The 15994-nt window shown below is 41.6% G+C and overlaps 1 protein-coding gene across 1 annotated transcript in view; it reads right to left on the bottom strand.

The window, feature by feature from the left end:
• Window positions 1-15994, bottom strand: part of C2H3orf20 (chromosome 2 C3orf20 homolog) — a 49814-nt gene that overhangs the window by 21488 nt on the left and 12332 nt on the right. Inside the window, exons 10-13 of the mRNA XM_033141104.1 lie at window positions 14245-14368; window positions 11551-11752; window positions 7639-7960; window positions 5785-5892 (exon numbers count right to left, since the gene is read on the bottom strand). Coding sequence (XP_032996995.1) covers window positions 5785-5892; window positions 7639-7960; window positions 11551-11752; window positions 14245-14368 — 756 coding nt within the window. The remainder of the gene's footprint in view (window positions 1-5784; window positions 5893-7638; window positions 7961-11550; window positions 11753-14244; window positions 14369-15994) is intronic.

The raw sequence follows: 15994 nt of genomic DNA, 5'->3' as shown, positions 1-15994 counted from the left end.
GGATTCATCCAGCCCAGTACAGTATTACTAAGTTTTAAAAGTCACCTTTACATAGGAAGTAATGAAGTTTCAGGTGGTATTCACTATTTTCCTTTTTTTAAAACAAACAAACACCCACCTGGACAGATGGGAGTTGTTGCTGTCATTGATATATTTTTATCTTTATTTTAGATTTATGCAGAAATTGTTCAATTTGGTTGTGTACTTTTTGATTAATTTGGTTGTGTGCTTTATTTTTATGATTATAGAATCATAGAGTTGGAAGAGACCACAAGGGCCATCCAGTCCAACCCCCTGCCAAGCAGGAAAAACCATCAAAGCATTCCTGACAGATGGCTGTCAAGCCTCTGCTTAAAGACCTCCAAAGAAGGAGACTCCACCACACTCCTTGGCAGCAAATTCCACTGTCGAACAGCTCTTACTGTCAGGAAGTTCTTCCTAATGTTTAGGTGGAATCTTCTTTCTTGCAGTTGGAATCCATTGCCCCGTGTCCGCTTCTCTGGAGCAGCAGAAAACAACCTTTCTCCCTCCTCTATATGACATCCTTTTATTTATTTGAACATGGCTATCATATCACCCCTTAACCTTCTCTTCTCCAGGCTAAACATACCCAGCTCCCTAAGCCGTTCCTCATAAGGCATTGTTTCCAGGCCTTTGACCATTTTGGTTGCCCTCCTCTGGACACGTTCCAGCTTGTCAGTATCCTTCTTGAACTGTGGTGCCCAGAACTGGACACAGTATTCCAGGTGAGGTCTGACCAGAGCGGAATACAGTGGTACTATTACCTCCCTTGATCTAGACGCTATACTCCTATTGATGCAGCCCAGAATTGCATTGGCTTTTTTATATGCTGTAAGCCACCTTGAGCATGGTTTTACTTTTGGGAAGCGGCATACAAATAAAATGATTGATTGATTCCTTGAACTACAGTTCCCAGGATTCTTTGGGATAAACCACGACTGCTTTAAATGTATATTACAGATGGGGCCTTAGTCTGCATATGTAGTTGGCTCCAGAATGATTCATTAATCCCGTGAATGTCAGTCATAAGATATCGACATAAGAGAAACAAGGACTTGCTGGAGAGAAAGACTCCTAGATGGATCTCACCGGTTGAGGCCAAGGCCTATAAAAGACCTAATACGCCTGCAAAATGGCCAAGATATGTAGATATACTGCAGCAAGAAGGTGAGACATTTAAGCTGAAAAGTTACGATCAAATTGAAAAAATCACCGACTGGCTGCAGTATCGTCAAATTTATGAATTTTTCAGAGCAGACAAAAAAATTGGTTTTCAAGTAGAAAAGTCAAAGCTGGAAACAGAGTTAATTGAACCGAACTCCAAAAACCTTTCCAGGATGTATAATTTGTTGCTAGAGTGGCATACGAAAGATGAACTGGTTAAATCAGTTATGATAGATTGGGCAAAAGATGTGGGGCATAATATCATGATGGAGGATTGGGAGAGGTTGTGGAAGGAAGGTGTTAAATTCACTGCTTGTAATGTATTAAGAGAAAACATTATGAAAATGATATACAGGTGGTATCTGACACCAGTTAAGATAGCTAAGATATATCCTGCAACAAGCAATGTGTGTTGGAAATGTAAATCTGTGGAAGGTACCTTCCATCATATGTGGTGGACATGCCCAAGGGTAAAGGCCTTCTGGGAGAAGATTTATAATGAACTCAAGAAGGTAATGAAAATTACCTTTAGTAAGAAACCAGAGGCTTTTCTTTTGAGCATGACCAATTGTGAGATTCCCAGCCAGGATAGAGTATTTTTTATGTATGCCACAACAGCTGCTAGAATTTTACTTGCAAGAAACTGGAAAGGTGAAGAGATCCCGACAGTGGAAGAATGGCAGATGAAGCTAATGGACTTTATGGAACTCGCCGAACTGACTGCGAGAATCCGAGACCAGAGGGAGGAGAAGGTGTATCAGGAGTGGAAGAACTTTAAAGATTATTTAAATAAGTGTGCAAAATTAAACATTTGAGCAGAATTAGCTAGATGAATTGGCTTTAGCTAGTTGATGTTAGATAAAATTGTGTATAAGAAGTATTGTTATGAATGATTTAATTGTTTAAGAATTTTAGGATGTGTAGTTTAAGTAATGAATTATAATTGATTAATTAATACCCTAAAGATTTTAAGAAGTATGGTTAATGTTTATGGAAAAAAGACACAAAGTTACCAAAGTATATTGATATTGAATGCAGCCGAGTGAGCGGGGGAGGTCTTTGGTTAAAGAAGATTGAAACTAGAAGGAGATAAGGATAAATTTATGTTTTTGTTTATTTAGGTAGGTATATGGTTTCTTTTGTTTATTGTGATTTTTGTCTGAATTGTTTATTATGTTTTTTTTGTATGTGTATTTGTGTATGTGTAGTGTTTTTGTTCCTTATGTTGAAAATAATAAAAAATGTTAAAAAAAAAAGATATCGACAAGGCAGTCTCAAATACACCTGCTGGGCTTGCCCATTTCTATCTAGAGAAGAAAAATAGTCTCCATGCACTCATTAATTTACCTCTGTATATTATGGCTGATAGTGCCTAGATGGTCTATGGCCATGGGTTGCAATTTACAATTTCTTTCAGGTTGGAAGAACAAATCTTAGTGTGTTCAACAAATCTTTCCAGCTGATAAAAACATCCCAAATATTACTGTTCTTCTAAGTCATTTTATAATCCGGTTTTTGCCCCCTGTGTGCAGACTAAGATGGCCAAATAAATATTCTATGCTTGATGGAGTCAGCCTGCAAGAGTACAAGAACCCTTCTATTCTTGTGCTCTTCAATAGGCAATATTTTGATGCAAAGAAACAATCCTTTTCAGGATAAAGACATGGATATATTTATTTTTACTTATAAAAATATTTATAGGCCACCCCATCACATAAAATATCGAGGCAGTATATAAGTACAAAAAATGTAACATAAAAAAGATACAAAACAATCATAAAAATAGCTGGTTCATCTTGGAATAGTTTGAACAACTGAACAGGCATGTCAGTATAAAAAGGTCTTCAAGAGATGTCTGAAAATTAGCTGTGAGGATGTGTGCTGAATTTCTGCTGGAAGTAGGGCTGCCATATGTCTGGGTTTTCCTGGATATGTCCAGGAATTGGAGTGTCAAAATGGCATCCAGGTGGATTATCGATGAATCAGCAAATATCTGGGAAAACCCAGACATATGACAACTAGGGCAAAAATGCTTTTAAAATCCCTCTCAAGACAAGCTCAACAACTCCCCCCGCCCTGCCCCAAGGTAAAAAAAAAAGGTCAGCAACTTTGTCCAGATTTTCCCCTTTGGGAATATGGCATGCCTAGCTAGAAGAGTATTCCTCAGCAATGAACTGGTGAAACTAAATGCCTGACTTCTGGTTGAAGCTTCTTCTGGCGGAAGACCTTTTGGCACCTGAGGTGAACCACAAAATGAGACTCCCTTCCCCACCAGGGAAGAAGGGTTGAGTGAAGATCTGCATCAAAAACAAGGGGCAAGTGAAGATCTACATCAGGATCTGCTGCCCCTGTGGATCCTGCTGCCTGAGGCGGTCACCTCACCCTGCCTCATGGGTGGGCCAGGTCTGCATGGCCGGGGGGGGGGCAACTAACAGTGCTCCTCTGGATGATCTCAGTGATTGAGCTAGATTCTAAAGGCTCAGATGGTCCTTAAGGTACCCTGGACCCAACTTGTTCAGGGCTTTGCTTATGAATACAAGAAAGTTGAACCTGGTCTAGTAGCATATAGGCAGCCAGTGGGGATATTTTAGCACAGATGCCACATGCTGTTGGCCATCTGCCCCCACCAGCAGTCTTGTTGCTTCTTGCTGCACTTAACTGGAGCTTCTGGACCAGGCCCAAGGATAGTGCCACACAGAGCAGTATTTCCAGGGTTAGCAATGCATAGACTACAGTGGATGCTACCGACTGGGTTTTTAATTCTATTTCAATTCGGTTTTTTAAATTAATTTGTTATCATTTTATTGCTTTATACGGTAGCTTAGTGTTGCGTTTTATTTAATTTTTTGCTTTGCGAGCCACTCAGAGAAGTCATCACGAGACAGCTATATTAATGCAGTAAATAAATAAAATAATCCAAGGGAATGCTCACCAGATGTTGCTGCCTGGCACCCATCCATATTTAGCCAGTTATTATGCAGATTATTTGCACATGTCACGTGCAATATTATGGTTGCAATTCTAAACATATTTGCTTGGAAGTAATAGCATTTACTCCCAAGCAGACATGCACAGGATCTACCTCTTTTAAAAGGGTCTTTGTCCTTAAACTTCTGGTGAACTCAGAGCTAACTAAATTAAATTTGGGGTGTAAAGGACAATATACATCAATGAAAAAGTTGAAAAGAGGTAGATTAATTATGTCAGTGCTAATTATGATCACAACAATATTGTGGAAGAGGGGAGAAAGTTACCTTACTTTTCCACCATTTCTTTTAATTATTTCTTCCCATGTGGACAATCTTGGGTGCCAGCCTTCTGCTGAGATGAATCAAAGTTCTTACCAGTGACTCACACCCCACATCTGATTCACTTCCACCCCCATTTTTATGCAGTTAAAATATTCTCTCCTGCTATTAGAATCCATGTTGCCTGTACTTCAAAGTGGTATATAATATGATTAACTGCATGGGGACAGAGCAAGGGTGAAGTCAGCCAATAGATTCTTCTGTGCTGAAGGGAATGAATAATATCCTTCAAACCCTTTGAAACTCTGAACTTGACTACCCAGTGTGTTAGACTTCCATGGTCAGCGGTTTACAAGCATTTAATAGAGCACAGAAAGGCTTTCATTATCTGATTTGGCGCCTCTGTCAATGGGTCTAAATAAAAAACATCTCTCCTTATGTGCTTAAGGCTCCCAAGAAGAGAGCAATATACTGCAGGAATAACTAGAGTGGGAGCCCCAGTCACAGTAGCACATTTTCTGCACAAAACATGAGGTTTGGGGGAGTCAACTGAATTCCAAGCTCTACTGCTCACTTGTTATATAGAGAGAGATATTAAAACAGATCATGATGCTGAGTCACAGGTCAGATGATGAGATTAAATCAAGTGGAAAGAGTGCTTTTAAATCTTCTGTTAGAAAAGAAACCAAAGAGAGGAGACAGGTATTTTTCAGTGTATTTATAGGGATTGTGAATACAGTGCATAATCATTATGTAACTAGGGCTACAACCCTAAACATACTAGGGAGTTCTGTGAAAGTCAACCAGCATTGGATATAGGGCTGTTTCCCCTGAGGAACTTAGCTGAGGAGCCACATAATCAGCAGCAACCTGAAACTGTTCTTAACCTGAGGTACCACTTTAGCTAATGGGGCCTCCCGCTGCCGCCGCTGCACAATTTCTGTCCTCATCCTGAAGCAAAGTTTTTAACCTGAGGTACTATTTCTGGGTTAGCAGAGTCTGTAACCTGAAGTGTCCGTAACCCAAGGTACCACTGTATTTATATGGGTACCTACTGAAAAGATCAACTGTACCGAAAGGAATTATTGTGAAAAGAAATATTTGGGGGCCCACCAAATTTTGTCCTTGTTCAGGGCCCCATATTACCCAAATCCGCCCCTGGTCTAGTGGCACCTTAAAGACTAACAAATTTATAATAGCAAAAGCATTAGTGAACTCCTGTCCACCTTATCAGGGTGTGGGTGGGTGGGTGTGGGTGTGCGCGCACATGCGCCTGCTTCAGATTGTGGGGTCTCATTCATTGGAAGCTTGTGTGTGCATTTTTGCAAGAAGAAAAAGACCAGATACTTACTACCACCATTCCAGGAACAACGGCATGCTTCTGCACAAGCAGAGGAGGATTTTTGTTTAGAGGGCACTCAAGATCATATCTCAGGAAGCGGAAGGGATCATGCTTGCACTGGGAATGGAACAAGTGATACTGTCAGTGTATTGGAAAGGTCCTGGGGGGTTTCTGTTCTAACCAATCAAATATGTGTACGTTTCTGATGCTAGGGAGCAGAAACAGTCTAGCACAGGAACTAAATATTGCCAACTCCAGCAGGCAGGCAGATGAAGTGGAAACAGTGAGGGCTCCAGCAGACCTCTCTGTTTTTCTTCCATATGAGTAGGGTGTTTTTCATTCTCTTTTCCCACCCACTGTTTGAATACCTGACTGAAAGCAGGGAGAACCTGTAGCAGAAGCTTATTCCAGCTATTGGCCATATAAACTGCTAAGAGACCATAAGAAGAAAGGCTGAGATTATCAGCTTCACCGTAGAGCCCACTCAACCCATCTCTCTCTTCCCCAACAACTGATTTGCCACACATTGTTTCCTTCATTCCAAAGTCACCAAAGCCAGTTTGAGACTGATATCTACTGCAAGCACCTCAACTGTTGCCATGCCCTGATAGGCTTAAACTGAGGCAAAGTCCAACAGCAACAGTGCTCCAAGGAGTACCAGGCTTCTGAATCTAGCCTCCATTTTGATTTCTTACAATGCTCTGGTGTAGTGCTACTGTGGCACATTGTGGGGAATTAAAATGGCAGCAAGATCCAACCATTGTGTACTGGTCAAACAAACATTTTAAGGCAAGTCCAGGGCAGACATCAGCAATGAGCCCTGCTGAGATGCTGTGGTCCTGGCAACTACCCATGGATGACAGATACTGGCACAGGCCCTGAAAATAAATGTGTTGAAAAATGATATCAAAGCCTGGAGGGATCATTGTGGGGAGGAGAAATGTTGTGGATGGAGTTCCTGTGCCTGTAACAAAACATAAAGGCCTCTCACCTCTGCGTCCATTTTTCTTGAGGGATAAGAAAAATTCACAGAGGATAAATACATAACAGTCACATTGCTACATTGCTATTCTATGCTCAGAGGAAATATATACAGTACCACCAAATACCAAATTCTGAAAACAAATGGCGGGGGAACTGTTTTTCACCTTCTTGCCCTGCCTGTGGGCTGCAAGATGGCTGCTGTGGGAAGCAGAATAGTAGACCAGATGGGCCTTGGCGTCTGCTCTAGCAAGGCCCTGTTCTCATCAGGCAATATGTGTCTGTGTGCTCATGGGCTGCCTAAATAACAGGGAGCCTTTAGTGAAAAGAAGCCAAGTAAACAGGGCCTCATATCTAAGGTGAGTATATGCTTCACCAAAATCCAGTTTATTTACCAAAGTAGTCCTATTCTTGTGACAAGGAAAGACTGATTGGGTGTAGTGAATCAAATATGGGAATAAACAGAAGCTGTTTATTTGTATGACTTTAATTTACAGTGTAATTCTATGGATGTTTTGCAGTTCCATTGTGCCTATTGGGGCTTAGAAAGTGGGCATAGCATTCCAGCTTTATCTATTTTGAGAGAAGTGACAAAGAGCTTTGGGAGCAGAGAACAGAAGGGTTCACCCAACCATTGGAAGGTCTCCTTTTGGCTTCTACCCTCAAGTTTCAGAGCTTATCTTATGCTCCAGAAACATGCTTTTAAACTTAATTAAGATGAACAGGAAGAAGACTTCTGTGTCAGATATCAAATCCTATGCTCACAAAATACAAACACGGAAGCACAACCAACACAACTCTTGTGTGTGTGTGTGTGTGTGTGTGTGTGTGTGTGTGTGTGTGTGTTTGCATGCACACATGCATGTTTAGCTGCTAGCTTACCTGAATACAAGGTGAGGGACGGCCATGTTGCATTTGTATGTACAGATTTTCGATGCACCACTCAAAGAAAGGGGAGTAGGAATGATTCTGAGGCGACAGCACACAGATCACAATGACCTGATCTGGGTCTCTTGGGGCAGTAATAAACTTTTCAAATTCCAAGTCTGTAATCAATGGGATCTTCACCACACACCTGCAGCATAAATCTTCTGTGTCTTTGGACATAATTTTGTGTAGCACGACCGGACAGTCAGCAAGAGAAATTGCCCAGGGTTCTGGTGGACGAACTGCATCCTTAGGTGCAGGCACCTCTGCTTTGCCCCTGTGAGAAGCATGTGATGCAGTTGTGAGAGAAAGAGGTAATTGTGGGGGTGGGGGGCAGAGAAAGCAAAGTAAAGTTGCGACTTGAACCCTAGTCAGAGGTTGGTTGGTTATTTTAAGCATTTTCATACTGCCCTTCAATCGTATTCACGAGGGTGGCACACTAAAAGCACAAAACCATTAAAACATAAATAAAATAATAATCTAAAAGACACAGAATTAAAGGAAGTAGCATAAAACAGCCAGCAGCATTTAAACTGCATCTTCAAAACATGGGGAAATAAAAAGATATTTCTGCCTGGCACTGAAAGGACAATGAAGTTGGTACATATGGAAACAGGTGGTCCTCGGGGTGCTGTCTTGTACTGAGTCAGGCCAACAGTCCACCAAGCTCAGTGGTGTTTACACTGACTGGCAGCAGCTCTCTGGGATTCCATACAGGGCTTTCTCCAAACCCTACCTGCTGATGCTGAGAACTGAACTTGCAGCCGTTTGCACACAAGGCAGATGCTTTACCACAGAGACATGTCCTTCTCAAGTACAGTCCTGTTATGGTGCATCAAGGGCAAAATGCCAAACATGATACAAAGCAGGCAACATAGTTGCAGACCTGGTCAGCAACTAGTTAAGGAGATGAAGGAATGAGTGGCGGGCCACAGCTCCAATCAAGTCGGTCATCTTCCAAAGTGGTCTGCCAACAATCTCTCTTTCCATAGCCCTTCTCCCAGTGAACGCCTTTTTAATTTTGGGGCTGGCTAAGGTGCTGTGGTCTAAACCACTGAGCGTAGCGCTTGCCAATCGGAAGGTCAGCGGTTTGAATCCCCGTGAAGGGGTGAGCTCCTGTTGCTTGGTCCCAGCTCCTGCCCACCTAGCAGTTCAAAAGCATGTCAAGTGCAAGTAGATAAATAGGTACCACTGTGGCGGGAAGGTATATGGTGTTTCCGTGTGCTGCTGACCACATGACCCAGAAACTGTCTGCGGACAAACACCGGCTCCCTCGGCCTATAGAGCGAGATGAGCATGCAATCCCACAGTTGTTCGCGACTGGACCTAATGGTCAGGGGTATGACCAAGGAGGGGCAAGGGAGAAGGTGGGTTTGGTTTTAAACTCCCCAAAACAAAATGTGAACCAAAAGGAAGCAATCTTTTGAAATCTGCAGTTTTCTGAATTTTGCGGTGCAGTTCTCCAGCCCCCCCCCCCGCCCCAATATTTATTAGGGGAAAGCGTGAACAAAATTGTGGACACACAAAACTACATTATATCAGGGAAAACAGCATGCAAGCCCATTAGGATAAATGCACACTAAAATGCTGGTGAATTTTGTGAGGGTTTCTTTTTAAATAAATAAATAAATAAATAAATCACAAGCTGGAGTATAGGTGTGGTGAACTAAAGATTGGAAAAAGGAGAAACTGAGAGAAACAAAAAATGGACAGACTTGTCCAGGGTTGCTAAAACAGGGACTGGGTTTTCTGCAGATTGACATTTGTCAGCAGTAAAGAGAAGGTTTTGCTGGTGAAATGACATGACACAACAACAACAAGAACACTCCAGCCCATGCTGAGAAAGCACAAGCAGAAGTCTGTATGAGGAGTAATTCTCCCTATAGTTTCTCTCCTGTTTACATCTTTCGCTGTTTTAGTGCTTCAGGGAACATTTAGCACAGCAGTTGTCAATTTAGTGGCCTTCTGATATTTTGCACTAAGGCTCTGTGATGGACAGAGCTTTGGTCAGCCTCCTGAAGACTTCAGAAGCCAATCAATGAAGAGGGAGTGGAGAGTTCAAAATTTGAACCTGACAGTTAAACTGTCAGATTGTGATGGACTATAAAATAGGAATCAAGCCGGGATTAGTTTAGAGCATGGGAAGGGCTGAGTTACGGCTGAGATAGAAATAAATGACTTTTAATAGATTTTAAAAGTATGTGATACTGTGTTTTAGTATTAATGTTGTGTTTTTATTGTTGTAAACTACCCTGGAACCTTAGGGTGAATGGCAGGAATAAACTGTAGTAGTAACAACAACAACAACAACAACAACAACAACGATAATAAACTGTCAGATGGGAAACATACTGGGATTAAATTAGAGCCTGGAAAGGGGTTAGCTAGACAGGGCAATCCTGATTATTTTCCTGAGGGGAAGATAAAGATTTTCCCAAAAGGGCCTGGGTGTGTTTTATTGGCTTAGTAGAACAAAATAGCCATCCTAGGAGGAATCAATTTATTCAGAAACAAGTTAAAGTGAGAGTTTTACGTAAAGCTCTTAAAGAGCTTTTGACTGAAATGAAGGGTTGTGCCTTATCAAAGTAACCATTATACTATAATCCTCATTTCAGTGTATCTGAAGAAGTGTGCATGCACACGAAAGCTCATACCAAGAACAAACTCAGTTGGTCTCTAAGGTGCTACTGGAAAGAATTTTCTATTTTGTTTCCTCATTGAGAATGTTTAAATGAAATTCCAGTTCTGTTTACAAAGTGCCTCATCGTTACTTTGATCCTCTGGTTGAGGGATAACTGGCCACAGGTTTTCTCTTCACATTATTAAAAATCCTTGCTGCTGGATATTAGGAAACACTACCATATACAGATAACATCAGATCTCTCAGTTTTTACTGATGACAGGGAGTGTCTAAATTTCAAAGCACCCAAATCTGGTAACGTTACCTCACTCCCATCTTTATCAAGAGAGGTTGTCACAATGCCACAGGCTCCGTTCAGCCCCAGCCAGGTAGGAGTGGGAGTCTAAAACCATCAGGCAGGCACAGGGCCGGATTTATGTTTGATGAGGCCCTAAGCTACTGAAGGTAATGGGGCCCTTTATATGTCCAGCTGTCCTTTGTCAACAACAAATTGTTACTGTTTTTTGTTTTGAATATATGCTATATGGTAATTTATAGACCTAATAGGTATCTAAAGCCACATAACAAATAGGAGCCGACACAACGCATAACACTGTTGCTGTGTGTAGGTTTTATTTTGTTTTTTGTTTTATCTTATATTTTGGAAATGTACATCCAGTTTTTTTCCCTTTAATTTTTTTTTTGGGGGGGGGGCTTGGGGGCCTAAACTATAGCTTGTTTAACTTATACGTAAATCCGGAACTGGGCAGGCACCAGGTTGGCAAAGACTGATTTAGCATCCGTGTTCATGCAAATGCACCCATTACGGTAGCTTTATTTTCCTACTGCAGGATGCTTGCCAATTTGGGCATCCTTTAGCGCACCTGAGACCAAGCATCTCTGCATCCTGCACCTTCTGCATCCATTGCATGCATGTGATGCAATGTGCCATGGCCTAAAAATCAGAAAGCAGCCTGCAGGGCAGTGTTGTCCACCCAGTTTCCCAATGTAGAGGTCACTGCTGCCAGCTGAGAGGCAGATTGGCATGGTAAGGGTATAGTGGAGGGAGTATCAGAATGGCTCTAATGCTGTACCCACACCACACCTTGCCCCTCTGTCCTGCTTACTGCCGCCCACTGAAATGCCTGCTTACAAGGATCATATCTGCAGCCGGCTAACCCACATGATTAGTCCTGCTTTTCTATAGAAACTAAGACACTTTCCCCACAAAAGATAACCCCACTGACCTCGAAGGAGGCCTATATTTCTCCCTGAAAGGCTTATCAAAGGCAAGATTCCGTGTAAGATATGTCTTGACAACTGATCTCCGTTTAGCGGCCAAAGGTCTGGTATCAACTCGATCCCAGGCCAGAACTACTGGCTCCTTTATCAAAAACTTCACTTGCTTTGCAGGGGCAAGGTCAATTGGATATTCTACACAACATATTCCTGCCATAGAAACCAGAAGAGAATTGTCAGTTATTTTTGACACAGAGAAGGCAGGCCCATTAGAGCTACTGAGGCACAGCTCTCCCAACGAGAATGTCACACTTTATAAATAAATAAATAAATAATACTTACCCTCAATATCTCAAAACCACACACTTCCCTATCCCACATACATTTTATGCTTTTATTTTAACTCAAAGAAGCTCTGCAACCATTTCAGTCAATCCACTGTTCTCTGTCCAATCAGATCTCTGCACCACTCAGCCAACACTAATCCAAAAGCATAGCTATGGCAGAAAGGATCCTCCCATCTGTTTCTGCAAACAATGAAAGGCAACACGTAGACCAATAAATAGTAAAGGCACTAATTCTTTAAACACAACAAACATAACATAACACGAGACCAAAATGTACACTCTTGCAAATATGATACATAACACAAAAGTCTCTGAAAGTAATGTAAGTCTTTAAGAAGCCAGCAAGACAATATTTGTTTGTCGATAAATAAATCAGTCTTGAGGTGTTGTTGTTGTTTTTATTCTTTTTGTAGTGGTGCTGAGGAAGATTATTTCGAAACAGTGTGATTATCCGGATCACTGTCCTGCACACTACCACCTTGGCACCACTCCACGTGTATCTACGTGCATCTCAAGACTGATTTATTTATCGACAAATATTGTCTTGCTGGCTTCTTAAAGACTTACATTACTTTCAGAGACTTTTGTGTTATGTATCATATTTGCAAGAGTGTACATTTTGGTCTCGTGTTATGTTAGTTGAGTTTAAAGAATTAGTGCCTTTACTATTTATTGGTTTACGTGTTGCCTTTCATTGTTTGCTGATCTTCTGTTTGCAACACAGGGGTTATGGTAATTGTTCCCATCTGTTTCTGGGCAGAGAAAGTACATGAAATTTGAGTATCAAGACTGCCAGCTTTTCATTCCCAGTTGTGAAGATTACCCTTCCCTCTTGTTTTTATGAGGGCAATTCCAGCACCTGTAAAGGGCAACAGAGGGCTGATTGAAGAGCCCCTTGCCTTCTGAGCATGCTCAGAGCTATTTCTTTGAAGACCCCATCTCCAAACAGTGCAAAGCACGTTCTTTGTAGTAGTCAGAAGAATAATGTGGTTGCTATCTTGAGCTATCTTTTTGATTAAGACAGAGCAATAGGAGACACAGTGTGAGTCTCTTTTGATAATAAAATATTGATAATTCTTATTTAGGTTTTAAAATGCTGTGTGTGAGAGAGGGGGTGTTGAAGGGAGAGGTGGAGTTTGGTAGGCTACTGCAAGAACAGGATGTTGGTCTTTGGTCTGATCCAACAGGATATTCTGTTGTGGGGATTCTATTTGTACAAAGTTGTAGAATCGCCAAATTAAATACAAAAAGGTTTCTCACTGTTGAGGCAGGTGCACTCTGTGCATGCTCATTCCATTTATTTCTGAGTCTCATAGTGCCTAAACAGGTTGCGGTTTGTGGGGCACTGACATCACACTTTGATTGAGTTAGCTATCGTCTGCGCACTTTCCTTCTCAGTAAGCCAAAAATGGTAAGAGCCTCATTGTCGTTAAAAAAAAACTTTTTTGTTATTATTAAGTAGTGGGTGGACATAGCAGACGACACAGTGATTCTCCAAGCAGCTCTCTTTATTCTCAGGCTGGAACAGAACTGAACTGAAGGGCTGAGCCAGCCTGCTTATATAGTACTCAGTAACATGCAACAGTAACAACTCTCTCTAGCTACCCAATCCATGAACGGCACTCTCAATCCTTCATTTGCATGTGGACCTGAGTGAGAACTGCACTCACAGTGGGCAGAGTGAAACTATATACACAACACCCCTAGTGACCTAGGGTGAGAACTTCAATACACAACAGTTATGCTTTCTTTTGTTCATTATTCCAAACCTGGTCCCCTTCACTCAATACAACATTGGGGCAGGCAAACTGGACAGGCTGTTATTTATTATTTATCGGTATTATGTTTATATCCATTCTACTTTTCTTCTAAGGAGCTCAAGGTGGCATTCATGAGTCTCCTTTTCCCCAAGTTATCCTCACAGCAACCCTGTGGGGTAAGTTAGGCCGAGAGACAGATGGGCCAAAGGTCACAGTGAGCTTCATGGCTGATTCTAACACTGTAGATATGAATATAAGCACAAAACCTAATTAAAAAAATCAGGTTCCACATTCTGAATTTTATACTTTTTAATGTTTAGATTTTGAACTTTTAGTGGAACAAGTGAGAATCAAGAATTTGGCCACACCAAAATTCAGTCTTCACTGGATGAAAGACCATTTAATTCATTCATCGGGGTGTGTGTGTGTGTGTGTGTGTGTGTGTGAAGATTGTACAATTATGATTCATTTGAGTTTTAATTTGTATCATCATGCTGGGTGTGGGTGGGTTTGGGTGTGTAAGAGATAGAGAGACCTCAGGATGCAAATTAAATTACATGCAATATGAATACATGACCAATAAGAATTACTATACCTGAGACCATCAAAATGCCATTTATAAATTGTCTCACTATCTTCTCAAACCTCTTCTTAATCTCTGTTAAGGCTCTGACCCATTGTCCTTCCTGGTCAGCGCTTTCTGTGCTTTTCCCAGTCGGCTGTGGTAAGTGAAGAGAAAAATAATTATTATTATATTTGGGCAAATGGAAATTTATCCATGGGAGAAGTGGCCCTTGCTGCATTTTGAGCTATTTGGAAATAAGGGAACATCCCCTGCTAAAATCCACAATACCAGTATGCACAGTTCAGCACTTAACCGAGTCACTGCAGTTGCAAACTCTAGCAAATTTTACAAATATAGATTTGAAAATATTTTTGTTTTCCTAACACATACATCAACTGTTTTGCTCTCAATGAGAAAGGGGAATTTAAAATATACATACATATCTATATCTATATATCTATATATTGCACAGACAGACAGACAGACAGACAGACTGTATTTAAGAAGTGGAAGCAGTAGGGGGGAATGCCAGCTGGGACAACAATGAATTCATAATCTAAAGAATGGCCCAATTAACACCAAGTGGCTGAGAAATATGTCATTCAGCCAGCCTATGAAGGCAGCCTGTGGGGTAATAAAGCATTTTAATGCAAAGGCTGTCTTTCTACAAAAGTGCATTCACAAAATAAATATTTAGAAGAAAGACCAGGAAATAGGCTCTTAAAGAAAGAAGGTTGCCTTTAATGCAGGTTTCAGTGCTGTTCCTGAGGGCTACTCTTCAAAGGTCAATGGGACTCCAGGGAAGCAATTTGAAAAGAGTCAAATGTGGCATACCTTCTTTTTATTATTATTATTAAGAAAGAGGCAAGCATGGTTTGCTTACTCGCCTTCATAGAAGAGTTAGCTTTTGCTGATAAGCATAAAATCCGGCTACAGGGATGTGTTAGCTAAAGGGCACAGCACTCTAATGTGTGAGGCTTAAGGCAATGTGCTGGAAAACTTAGGACCAAACAACGCAGGAAGCCAAATGTGCTGTTAGCAGGGACATCTTAGCCATAGAGGCTAGTGGCACAGGGCACCACAGCGCCATGTTCTGGATGGCGCCATGGAAGAGGCAGAGGCTGGACGCGGCACCTCGCGGCATCAGCTCGCCGCCCTCGTCCGCCTCCGCCATGCCATGCTGCACTCGGAGCCTGCTCCCTGCTGGAGGAGCCGCCCTCCAGCTGCTGCCCGCCCGGAGGGAAACATGGCGGTGGGGGTGTGTGCTAGAGTGATCCTTACACCACAGCGCCAGATAAGCTTAAGACAGCCCTGGCTGTTAGGAATCACATTGGTGGAAGAGTATGCACAGTCTGTTCACCTCACCTCAGAAAGGTTGATGTAGAGCTAAAAAGGGCTCAAAAAGGGGGAACCAAAATATAGAGGGGGTTACTGCGGAGATCTGTGATACAAGCATGAGGCATCCCTTGTGATGAGACATCACTAGCAGTACAATGTGTAATAGCGTCACACAAAAATATCACCACAAATGTGATATACTGCCTTTTCTTATCCGGAATGGAAACAAGCAGACTAAAATGATACTCCATCCTGTGGATTGTAGTGGTGCCTATGCAGTTTGTTGTATGCTATCTTAAATGATTGTTCCATTTTAATGCTTTATGAGAATTTCTTACGTATATGTGATTTGTATGTTAGCTGCCTTGGGAACTTATGTTCAGGGACAATCTGATAGATATATAGGTAGGTAGGTAGGTAGGTAGGTAGTGTACAGAGGTAA

This window comes from Lacerta agilis, chromosome 2 (assembly GCF_009819535.1).
Source record: "Lacerta agilis isolate rLacAgi1 chromosome 2, rLacAgi1.pri, whole genome shotgun sequence".
Lineage (NCBI taxonomy): Eukaryota > Metazoa > Chordata > Lepidosauria > Squamata > Lacertidae > Lacerta > Lacerta agilis.
Note: the sequence above shows the minus strand (reverse complement) of the source record. Positions and strands in the feature narration are given on the sequence as shown.